Genomic DNA, 13,083 nt, shown 5'->3' on the forward strand with positions numbered 1-13,083 from the left:
AACATAGGCAAAACACTCTCTGACACACATCACAGCAGGATCCTCTATAACCCACCTCCCAGAATATTGGAAATAAAAGCAAAAATAAACAAATGGGACCTAATTAAACTTAAAAGCTTCTGCACAACAAAGGAAACTCTAAGCAAGGTGAAAAGACAGCCTTCAGAATGGGAGAAAATAATAGCAAATGAAGCAACTGACAAACAAGTAATCTCAAAAATATACAAGCAACTCCTATAGCTCAATTCCAGAAAAATAAATGACCCAATCAAAAAATGGGCCGAAGAACTGAACAGACATTTCTCCAAAGAAGACATACAGATGGCTAACAAACACATGAAAAGTTGCTCAACATCACTCATTATCAGAGAAATGCAAATCAAAACCACAGTGAGGTACCATTTCACGCCAGTCAGAATGGCCGCGATCCAAAAGTCTACAAGCAATAAAGGCTGGAGAGGGTGTGGAGAAAAGGGAACCCTCTTCCACTGTTGGTGGGAATGCAAACTAGTACAGCCACTATGGAGAACAGTGTGGAGATTCCTTAAAAAACTGGAAATAGAACTGCCATATGATCCAGCAATCCCACTGCTGGGCATACACACTGAGGAAACCAGAATTGAAAGAGACACGTGTACCCCAATGTTCATCGTGGCACTGTTTATAATAGCCAGGACATGGAAGCAACCTAGATGTCCATCAGCAGATGAATGGATAAGAAAGCTGTGGTACATATACACAATGGAGTATTACTCAGCTATTAAAAAGAATACATTTGCATAAGTTCTAATGAGGTGGATGAAACTGGAGCCTATTATACAGAGTGAAGTAAGCCAGAAAGAAAAATACCAATACAGTATACTAAAACATATATATGGAATTTAGAAAGATGGTAACGATAACCCTGTATGCAAGACAACAAAAGAGACAGATGTATACAACAGTATTTTGGACTCTGTGGGAGAGGGAGAGGGTGGGGTGATTTGGGAGAATGGCATTGAAACGTGTAATATCATATAAGAAACGAATCACCAGTCCAGGTTTGATGCAGGATACAGGATCCTTGGGGCTGGTGCACTGGGATGACCCAGAGTGATGGTACGGGGAAGGAGGTGGGAGGGGTTCAGGATGGGGAACACGTGTACACCCGTGGTGGATTCATGTTGATGTATGGCAAAACCAGTACAATATTGTAAAGTAATTAGCCCCCAATTAAAATAAATAAATTCATATTTTAAAATAAATAATAATTCAGAATAGGAAAAAAATAAAAAGCAGAGACATTACTTTGCCAACAAAGATCTGTCTAGTCAAAGCTATTGTTTTTCCAGTAGTCATGTACAGATATGAAATTTGGACCATGAAGAAGGCTGAGTTCTGAAGAACTGATGCGTTCGAACTGTGGTGCTAGAGAAGATTTTTGAGAGCCCTATGGACAACAAGGAGATCAAACTGGTCATTCCTAAAGGAAATCAATCCTGAATATTCATTGGAAGAACTGATGCTGAAGGTAAAACTCCAATACTCTGGACACCTGATTCAAAGAGCTCACTCATTGGAAAAGACCCTGATGCTGGGAAAGATTGAGGTCAGGGAGAGAAGGGGGAAACAGAAGATGAGATGGTTGGATGGCATCACTGACATGAGTTTGATCAAACTCTGACAGATAGTGAAGGACGGGGAAGTCTTGCATGCTGCAGTCCCTGGGGTCACAAAGAGCCAGACATGACTGAACAACTAAACAACAATGAGACAAAAGACCTCCACCCCCAAAACCATGCGATTCTGATGACAGAAATCAAAGAAGACACAAACAGATGAAAAAATACCATGTTTGTAGATGAAAAGAATCAATATGGCTAAAATGACTATACTACCCAAAGCAGAGTCAATGCAATCCCTATCAAACTACCAATGGAATTTTTCACAGAACTTGAGCAAAAAGTCTTAAAATTTGTAATGGAGACACAAGATCCTGATCTGCCAAAGCAATCTTAAGAAAAAAACAAAGCTGGAGGAATTAGCCTCCCTGACCTCAGACTATACTGCAAAGCTACAGTCATCAAGAAAGTATGATATTCATACAAAAGTAGAAATATAGATCAATGGAACAGGATAAAAAAGCCAGATAAAACACATACACAAAGGAGGCAAGACTACACAATGTTGGAAAGGCAGTCTCTTCAAATGATGCTGGGAAAATCATATACAGCTACATATTTAAAAAAATAAAATTAGATCGTTCTTTAACACTATAGACAAAAAATAAACTTGAAATGGATTAAAAACCTAAATGTGAGACCAGACTCTATAAAGCTCCTAGAGGAAAACATACGCAGAACACTCTCTGACATAAATTCCACCAGCATCTTTTTCAATTCATCTCCCAGAATACTGGAAATAAAAACAAAAATAAATAAATAAATGATATCTACTTAAACTCAAAAGCTTTTGCACAGCAAAAGAAACAATAAACAAATGAAAAGACAACAACAACAAAAGACAACCCACAGCTTGGAATATTTGTTAATGATGTAAATGAAAAGGGATTAGTCTCCAAAATTTATGAAAAGCTCATGTTTGCTGATGCTACTGCTGCTGCTGCAAAGTCGCTTCAGTCGTGTCCAACTCTGTGTGACCCCATAGATGGCAGCCCACCAGGCTCCACCGTCCCTGGGATTCTCCAAGCAAGAACAGTCACTGCTGCTGCTGTTGCTGCCATGATGTTTAGCAGTATCAAAACAAACAGCCTAACCAAAAATGGGCAGAAGTCCTAAATATTGACATTTCTCCAAAGAAGACATACAGATGGACAAGAGGCACATGGATAGATGCTCAGAATCACCAATTATTAAAGAAATGCACATCAAAACTACAATAAGATATCAACTTACAGCAATCACAATGGCCATTATCAAAAACTCCACAAACAGTGAACGCTGTAGAGGATGTGGAGAGAAGGCAACCTTCCCACACTGTTGTGGGAATGTAAATTAGTACAGCCACTATGAAGAACAGTATGGAGGTTCCTTAAAATCTAAGAATAGAACTACTATATGACCCTACTATCCCATTCCTGTGCATATATCTGGAGAAAAACATGGACTGAAAGGATGCATGCACCTCAGTGTTCATTGCAGCACTGTTTACAATGGCCAAGAAATGGAAGCAACCTAAATGTCTATGAATGGATAAAGAAGATGTGGTACATAAATACAATGAAATGATACTCAGCCATTACAAAGAATGAAATAATGTCATTTGCAGCAACATGGATGGACCTAGAGATTGTCATGCTGAGTGAAGTAAGTCACACAGAGAAAGAGAAATATCACATAATATCACCTACATGTGAAATCTAAAAGGAAATGATACAAATGAACTTACAAAACAGAAACAGGCCAACAGACTTAGAGAATGATCTTGCGGTTGCCAGGGGGAATCATGGGGGAAGAGATAGTTAAGTAGTTTGGGATGGACACATACACACTACTATATTCATAATGGATAACCAACAAGGACCTACTGTATAGCACATGGAATTCTGCTTAATGTTACGTGGCAACCTGGATGGGAAGTGTGTTTGGGGAGAATGGATATACAGACATGAGTCCCTTTGCTGTTCACCTGAAACTATCACCACATTGTTAATTGGTTACACAGTTAACAAAATAAAAGTTTCCAAAAAAAAACAAAAAACAAAAAAATTGATTTTTAATATAGTTAGAAAAATAAATATATTCACTAAAAACTTGGTAAATAAAATGCAAAAAATTATAATCTCCATCATTTTGATATGCAAAACTTCTTTTAAAAAATGTGTTTCCATAAGGTCTTACCTGGTCTGCATTCTGGTGTTCTAGGACTCCAAGTGCCATGTTTTGTGCATGTAGCATCAATCATATATTTATTATGACATTCATATGAAACCTTATCTCCACTGATATAGGTACAGTGAGTACTAGTGCTAAGTCTTCTCTGTAGAGTGATGCTTCCGTAATTATTCAGGTTTGGTTCTGGGCAACATACCTCTAAAAATATATAAAAGACGACTAATAGTAAAATCACTATGAGGAGGCTCCTATGGCTAAATCCCATTTCTACCTTTAGAAGATCTCATCACTGAAGAGAGATTGGGGTAAAGGGACACCAAGTCTGTTCTCCCAGTCCCTGATTTGCTAAAGCACTCCAGCTCATTTGTTTCCAATACCTTATTTAAGTGGTGGTAAAAGATTTTATTAATGATATTTTAATTCCGTGATATTAAGGTCTTTCTTTTTATTTCCACAAGATGAGTTTGAATGACTGCAATTAAACTTTAACTCCTAATGTGAAACAAATAATCTTTCAATAAGTGAACTACCATTTTTCATTATTTGTGAAAGTGAAAGTCACTTAGTCATGTCCAGCTCTTTGCGATCCCATGGACTATATAGCCCATGGAATTCTCTAAGCCAGAATACTGGAGTGAGTAGCCTTTTCTTTCTCCAGGTAATCACTCCCAACCCAGGGATCAAACCCAGGTCTCCTGCATTGCAGGCGGATTCTTTACCAGCTGAGCCACAAGGGAAGCCCAAGAATATTGGAGTGGGTAGTCATCCCTTCTCCAGCAGATCTTCCCAGCCCAGGAATTGAACTGGGGGTCTCCTGAATTGCAGGTGAATTCTTTACCAACTGAGCTATCATTATTTGTGCATTTCACATATTGTTTCAATTCCAATCTACAGAATAAAGTTCCCTGTATTCTGTGCCTCAGTGTCTTCACCTCTAAAATGGCAAGACTCCCATAGATAGGTATAAAAATGCATGTTGTGAATTGCAGAGTCCCATAAAATTGCATCCATACGTCTCTCAGTCCCTCACTTACTCTCAAGTGAGACTAGAGACAGTCTCCTTCCTGTCCCATTGAGGCAAAAACACTGAGTCAGGGATCAGAGTCTGTCTTTTAGAGGCAGGTCATTCAGCCCACAGTCCCATCACTCAAGAGACATGAGACACAAGTCACGCTGAAGTTGGTTGAGTTCATGACTGCTTCACAGACTTTCCTCTGCAAAGCACCCAGAGTCTACACTGGGGAGGAAAGGGCTGTGATGGAGGTCTGACTCAAGCAATGGTTGAGTTGTATTCTACATTCTACCTTTACCAATATTGGAGCTAATACTTAATCTGTGTAATATTTGACTTCTGTGCTTGTATCTCATTTGATTCTGAATCAGGATAAGATTATAATTTCTCAGCTCAAACTCCAAGAAATTTATGGTCCCTTCTGGCGATAATAGTTCATATACAGTTCAATTAATATAATGTTAAATTTATCTTGAGGGAAAAATTACATCCATTTAAGATGAAAAAATCAAGCTCATACTGAATATTTAATATACAAAAAGATTTACAAAAAAAGAAACTCACCCTTACATTCTATGTATGGGCTCCACTTCAAATTGCTCTGACAAGTCACAGTTGTAGGTCCATCTGTCTCTGGCTTATAGCCAAACTGGCACTTGTAGCTCAATACAGTTCCAATGTCATACACTTCCTGTTCTGTTTGTGTCTGGTAGTCATATCTTCCCCACGAGGCATGAGGGATGTGTGGTAAGCCAAGACAACCATCTGCTCATAAAGAAACAAAAAGGGAAAAGTACACTCTCAATAGGGATGCAACAATGATCAACAAGCCTGTCATATAAAAGGGTGGCAAGTCCTCGTTCAGCCAGGAGCCAGCCTACCATGGCTGATGAATCAGCCATACCAGAAAACACACAAGGACAGGCATCCAAATGTGCAAGGCATCAGAGAAGTTCTTACTAGGGGCACTGACAAGTGAATTCTGTGTGTTGTGCCAACTTTTTAAAATGTGAATTCTTTTTCATCTTCATTTTATATCACAAACTTTAGTCTCTGAATTGAAACATTGGGCTTGCTAGGTAGGTATGGCTGGAGAAATGTTCCAGGCAAACACATCGAACTTTCTTGTTTCCTGACTGATAGAAGAAAATAAACAAGAGCCATTCCTCTTATTCAGATGACATCAGGAGCTTTATCATTGAAGGGTTTGTCAAGAACAAATCAAATACCAAGGGACTTTTGAGCCTAAATCTGTGTCTTGTCATCTTCACTCTTTCCTGATAATACAGGTTCACAATATGGAAATATAATACAGACACGTCGATTTGGACATTTATTATATTTTCATCTTCAAGGATAAAGGTCTTTTTAAACAGTTTTATTGAGAGACAAGTCACATAACATAAAATTCATCCATTTAAAGTACACAATCCAGTGGTTTTCAGTATATTCACAGAGTTTTCCAACCATCACCACTATCCAATTTTTGGATATTTTTACCAACCCCAAAATAAACTCAGTACTTGTTAGCAGTTACCCCCTAGTCTTGTCTTCTCCCAGGTCCTAGAGACCACTAAAAGACTTTCTCTCTCTATGGATTTTCCTAACCTGGACATTTCAAATAATGGATGTCTGATTCTTAAAATGAGGATAATACTAGTGCCCACAATTCTGGACAGAATCCATTGAATTAATTCTTGCTATAAACCTATACTAGCATCAAGTCATTATTATTACTATTAAGATAATTTTCAGGGATCCACATGAGTTTGTAATTTCAGAGTATGAGAATTACATTGATAGTTAATCCATACAAAATTTTGTGTAAGTTAGAAAAAGATCTTTTTCCCTCAGGGCTCTTTACTGTTTATCTTTAAAACAATTATCATATGATCTTTGTTAGAACAAAGCAATTTTCTATCAAGTGCAAGAAAATTGTTGAAATAAACATACAATAAACAGCTTATTGTAGAGCAACCTCTACAATGCTAAACTCTATCTTTAGGGGTGGAGTATGCACAAGCTTTACAACTGTGTGTGACAGCTTTGTGTGATGTTATATGGTCTTGCACAGTATACTGTAATCCTTTTTTTCAACAAGAAAAAAAAGAGGGATTGATCTAAATTTAAACTTCTAGTGTGATTCAAATGTGCTTAGGCATGTAAGTATGCTCCCAATAATATTTCTGGATATATTTAGATGCCAAACACTGAAACTCTTTCATGGTCCATACTTACTGAGTTCACAAGTGGGAGGAGGAGGATTCCAGCTATTATCAGCTTCACAATGGATTAAACTATTGCCTTCAAGCCGAAAACCTTTATTACAGGCATATACAATAGACTGTTGATAAGTATAGATGGGTCCAAACCCAGAGGTTATTTTTCCATCTTTAACCACTGGTTGAACACAAATGACTTCTAAAAATCCACAAGAAAAGACAAATTTCAACTTTTAAACGCTTCAGTAAAATGAGATTCCATCATATCAGTGCTATTTGTTACCACAAACTGGTACAGCATAAGTATCAGTTTACCAAATTAATGACTGTGTCATTAAAATAATTAGTTTTTCTTTGAATAATTTCACCTCCCCCAATACCTTTCCCTTCCTTTTTCTTTTAAACTAAGAATTCAAACCAAAATTCATCATTATGACTTACTTTTACAAGAAGGAGGGCTTGGACTCCAGACACCTATTGTCTTATTTTCCACTCTGCAAGAAATGGAGGCTTTGCCTAACATTGAGAAGTCATGATCACAGCTGTAGGTGACAGAAGAGCCATATGTGTAGAAGTCTTCATCTCCACCATTGTGTCTCCCATTACTAATGGTTGGAGGAGGTTCACACTTGGCAACTGAGATGAGTGAAGAGGAAGAAAAAATGAGGGAAGTCATCCTTAAAATCTAATATTCATGATGCAAATTCTAATGAAGTGTATAAGAAGCAACAATGAGGGACATGAGTTTTATTATTACCTAACATGTAATAAAGTTTAAGTTCATAGTCAAGTCAAAAAGAGTCTTTGCTTACTTATACATTGTGGGAGAGGATCACTCCAGACAACTGCTGTATCTTGTAGTTCACAATAACTGTTGGCTGAGCCAATTAAGATATACCTGAATAAGACAAGATTGAAGATTTTAATGAAATTATTCCTAGTATAAATTAAGTTGAATAAAGAAGTCTGAACAAACAGATTTATTATTCTATATTAAAAATTAAGAAATAATATTTTATCAGATAATACTTTCCATTAGGAATGCCATTCTGTAAAATTTTATCACTGCAATGAGATGTGTATCTGTTCATTTGTTCTTTTATTCTATAATTTATTACTGTCCTGGCAAATTAAACTTGAAACTTGATTTCATCAAATCTGGGTACTCAAGTAAATGAATAAACAGACTAAGAAGCATGTTACTTTCCTAAGTGAAATGATTAATCCTGATTAGCCATGGGACATTGGATTGCTTAAAAGCAACAGTGGTGATGGTGTTTATATCTGAAAAGTAGGGAGATTTCCTGGGCACCACCTTGTACTACCTCCATGCCCTCTAATTAAAGCCAGTGAAAACTATAACAACCCAATACATGCAGGACTGCAAATTGTCCTTAAAGAATAAAGGTTCACACATCTTGGGTCAGAAATCAAGTCTCAGTAAATTTAAGAAAATTGAAATCATATCAAGTATCTTTTCCAGCCATAATACTATGAGACTAGATATCAATTATGGGGGAAAAAACTGTAAAATAAATAAATAAATAAACACATGGAGATTAAATAATACATTCTAACTAATGAACAAGTTACTGAAGAAATAAAAAGGGAAATGAAAAAAATCTTTAGAAACAAATGGCAATGAAAACACAACAACCCAAAACCTATGAGATGCATCAAAAGCAGTTCTAAAAGGGAAGTTTATAGCAATACAATCTTAGCACAAGAAACAAGAAAAAATCAAATAGAAAACCTATGTTAGGTAGTTAGAATAGAAAACAGGAGTCCAAAATCAGATCAGATAAGATCAGTCGCTCAGTCCTGTCCGACTCTTTGCAACCCCATGAATCGCAGCACGCCAGGCCTCCCTGTCCATCACCAACTCCTGGAGTTCACTCACACTCACGTTCATCGAGTCAGTGATGCCATCCAGCCATCTCATCCTCTGTCGTCCCCATCTCCTCTTGCCCCCAATCCCTCCCAGCATCAGAGTCTTTTCCAATGAGTCAACTCTTCGCATAAGGTGGCCAAACTACTGGAGTTTCAGCTTTAGCATCATTCCTTCCAAAGAAATCCCAGGGCTGATCTCCTTCAGAATGGACTGGTTGGATCTCCTTGCAGTCCAAGGGACTCTCAAGAGTCTTCTCCAACACTACAGTTCAAAAGCATCAATTCTTCGGCACTCAGCCTTCTTCACAGTCCAACTCTCACATCCATACATGACCACAGGAAAAACCATAGCCTTGACTAGACGGACCTTTGTTGCCAAAGTAATGTCTCTGCTTTTGAATATGCTATCTAGCTTGGTCATAACTTTCCTTCCAAGGAGTAAGTGTCTTTTAATTTCATGGCTGCAGTCACCATCTGCAGTGATTTTGGAGCCCAAAAAATAAAGTATGACACTGTTTATACTGTTTCCCCATCTATTTCCCATGAAGTGATGGGACCGGATGCCGTGATCTTCATTTTCTGAATGTTGAGCTTTAAGCCAACTTTTTCACTCTCCACTTTCACTTTCATCAAGAGGCTTTTTAGTTCCTCTTCACTTTCTGCCATAAGGGTGGTGTCATCTGCATATCTGAGGTTATTGATATTTCTCCTGGCAATCTTGATTCCAGCTTGTGCTTCTTCCAGTCCAGCGTTTCTCATGATGTACTCTGCATATAAGTTAAATAAACAGGGTGACAATATACAGCCTTGACGTACTCCTTTTCCTATTTGGAACCAGTCTGTTGTTCCATGTCCAGTTCTAACTGTTGTTTCCTGACCTGCATCAAATTTCTCAAGAGGCAGATCAGGTGGTCTGGTATTCCCATCTCTTTCAGAATTTTCCATAGTTTATTGTGATCCACACAGTCAAAGGCTTTGGCATAGTCAATAAAGCAGAAACAGATGTTTCTCTGGAACTCTCTTGCCTTTTCCATGATCCAGTAGATGTTGGCAATTTGATCTCTGGGTCCTCTGCCTTTTCTAAAACCAGCTTGAACATCATGAAGTTCACGGTTCACATATTGCTGAAGCCTGGCTTGGAGAATTTTGAGCATTACTTTACTAGCGTGTGAGATGAGTGCAATTGTGTAGTAGTTTGAGCATTCTTGGGCATTGCCTTTCTTTGAGATTGGAATGAAAACTGACCTTTTCCAGTCCTGTGGCCACTGTTGAGTTTTCCAAATTTGCTGGCATATTGAGTGCAGCAGAGTCCAAAATGGCGGTGGCTAAAAGACAAGGAGGCAGGCGGCTGCGACCGGCTCACTAAGCGCAGGTGGCTGCGACCAGTGCACTAAGCACGGCCATGAGGAGCTACCCACGTCCGACGTCAGGGGCAGAAGCCTGGAGGACCCGATGCCTGAAGGGCTGCAGCCAAGAGGAGTTACCCCACTTCCGAGGTCAGGGGCAGTGGCCAAGAGTGCCAGGCTGCGATGGCGCAGGAACAGCCGAGAGGAGCTACCCCACGTCTGAGGTCGGGGGGGCGGCCGAGAGGAGCCACCCCACATCCGAGGTCAGGGGAGGCAACGAGAGCAGTTACCCCACGTCCGAAGTCAGGGGCAGCGGCCGGGAGGAGCTACCCTATGCCCCCACGCCTGAGGCCCGGGGTGGCAGCCAGGAGGACCAACCTCACGTCCAAGGAGCCGTGGCTGCGCAGGTGAAGGAGGGCCTAGAGGAGCTTTCCCATGCTGAAGGTCAGGAAGGGTGGCGGTGAACAGATACCCCTCATCCAAGGTAAGGAGAAATGGCTGCACTTTGCTGGAGCAGCCGTGAAGAGATAACCCACGCCCAAGGTAAGAGAAACCCAAGTAAGACAGTAGGTGTTGCAAGAGGGCATCAGAGGGCAGACACACTGAAACCATACTCACAGAAAACTAGTCAATCTAATCACTCTAGGACCACAGCCTTGTCTAACTCAATGAAACTAAGCCATGCCCATGGGGCAACCCAAGATGGGCGGGTCATGGTGGAGAGATCTGACAGAATGTGGTCCACAGGAGAAGGGAATGGCAAACCACTTCAGTATTCTTGCCTTGAGAACCTCATGAACAGTTCACTTCAGTTCAGTTCAGTCTCTCAGTTGTGTCCGACTCTTTGAGACCCCATGAATTGCAGCACGCCAGGCCTCCCTGTCCATCACCAACTCCCAGAGTTCACGCAGACTCACATCCATCGAGTCAGTGATGCCATCCAGCCATCTCATTCTCTGTCGTCCCCTTCTTGCCTCCTGCCCCCAATCCCTCCCAGCATGAGAGTATGAACAGTATGAAAAGGCAAAATGATAGGATACTGAAAGAGGAACTCCCCAGGTCAGTAGGTCCCCAATATGCTACTGGAGATCAGTGGAGAAACAACTCCAAAAAGAATGAAGGGATGGAGCCAAAGCAAAAACAATACCCAGCTGTGGATGTGACTGGTGATAGAAGCAAGGTCTGTTGCTGTAAAGAGCAATATTGCATAGGAACCTGGAATGTCAGGTCCATGAATCAAGGCAAATTGAAAGTGGTCAAACAAGAGATGGCAAGAGTGAATGTCAACATTCTAGGAATCAGCGAACTGAAATGGACTGGAATGGGTGAATTTAACTCAGATGACCATTATATCTACTACTGTGGGCAGGAATCCCTAACAAGAAATGGAGTAGCCATCATGGTCAACAAAAGAGTCCGAAATGCAGTACTTGGATGCAATCTCAAAAACGACAGAATGATCTCTGTTTGTTTCCAAGGCAAACCATTCAATGTCACAGTAATCCAAGTCTATGCCCCAACCAGTAATGCTGAAGAAGCTGAAGTTGAACTGTTCTATGAAGACCTACAAAACCTTTTAGGACCAACACCCAAAAAAGATGTCCTTTTCATCACAGGGGACTGGAATGTAAAAGTAGGAAGTCAAAAAACACCTGGAGTAACAAGCAAATTTGGCCTGGGAATACGGAATGAAGCAGGGCAAAGACTAATAGAGTTTTGCCAAGAAAATGCACTGGTTATAACAAACACCCTTTTCCAACAACACAAGAGAAGACTCTATACATGGACATCACCAGATGGTCAACACTGAATTCAGACTGATTATATTCTTTGCAGCCAAAGATGGAGAAGCTCTATAGTCAGCAAAAACAAGACCAGGAGTTGACTGTGGCTCAGATCATGAACTCCTTATTGCCAAATTCAGACTTAAATTGAAGAAAGTACGGAAAACCACTAGCCCATTCAGGTATGACCTAAATCAAATCCCTTATGATTATACAGTGGAAGTGAGAAATAGATTTAAGGGCCTAGATCTGATAGATAGAGTGCCTGATGAACTATGGACTGAGGTTTGTGACATTGTACAGGAGACAGGGATCAAAACCATCCCCATGGAAGAGAAATGCAAAAAAGCAAAATGGCTGTCTGGGGACGCCTTACAAATAGCTGTGAAAAGAAGAGAAGTGAAAAGCAAAGGAGAAAAGGAAAGACATAAGCATCTGAATGCAGAGTTCCAAAGAATAGCAAGTAGAGATAAGAAAGCCTTCCTCAGTGATCAATGCAAAGAACTAGAGGAAAACAACAGAATGGGAAAGACTAGAGATCTCTTCAAGAAAATTAGAGATACCAAGGGAATATTTCACGCAGAGATGGACTCGATTAAGGACAGAAATGGTATGGACCTAATAGAAGCAGAAGATATTAAGAAGAAATGGCAAGAATACACAGAAGAACTGTACAAAAAAGATCTTCACAACCCAGATAATCACAATGGTGTGATTACTGACCTAGAGCCAGACATTCTGGAATGTGAAGTCAAGTGGGCCTTAGAAAGCATCACAACGAACAAAGCTAGTGGAGGTGATGGAATTCCAGTTGAGCTATTCCAAATCCTGAAAGATGATGCTGTGAAAGTGCTGCACTCAATATGCCAGCAAGTTTGGAAAACTCAACAGTGGCCACAGGACTGGAAAAGGTCAGTTTTCATTCCAATCCCACAGAAAGGCAATACCAAAGAATGCTCAAACTACCGCACAATTGCAGTTATCTCATACACTAGT

General features: G+C 39.9%; 1 protein-coding gene across 7 annotated transcripts in view; it reads right to left on the reverse strand.

Annotated features, from left to right (window-relative positions):
- The window catches only part of C4BPA (complement component 4 binding protein alpha), a 47,115-nt gene that overhangs the window by 8,794 nt on the left and 25,238 nt on the right, over nucleotides 1-13,083 (reverse strand). For all 7 annotated transcript variants that reach the window (XM_025277794.3, XM_025277793.3, XM_025277798.3 and 4 more), the window contains 5 exons: nucleotides 7,880-7,965; nucleotides 7,509-7,703; nucleotides 7,084-7,266; nucleotides 5,410-5,610; nucleotides 3,840-4,031 (listed from right to left, as the gene is read on the reverse strand). In XM_025277794.3, coding sequence (XP_025133579.2) covers nucleotides 3,840-4,031; nucleotides 5,410-5,610; nucleotides 7,084-7,266; nucleotides 7,509-7,703; nucleotides 7,880-7,965 — 857 coding nt within the window. The remainder of the gene's footprint in view (nucleotides 1-3,839; nucleotides 4,032-5,409; nucleotides 5,611-7,083; nucleotides 7,267-7,508; nucleotides 7,704-7,879; nucleotides 7,966-13,083) is intronic.

This window comes from Bubalus bubalis, chromosome 5, assembly GCF_019923935.1.
Source record: "Bubalus bubalis isolate 160015118507 breed Murrah chromosome 5, NDDB_SH_1, whole genome shotgun sequence".
In the NCBI taxonomy this organism is placed as follows: Eukaryota; Metazoa; Chordata; class Mammalia; order Artiodactyla; family Bovidae; genus Bubalus; species Bubalus bubalis.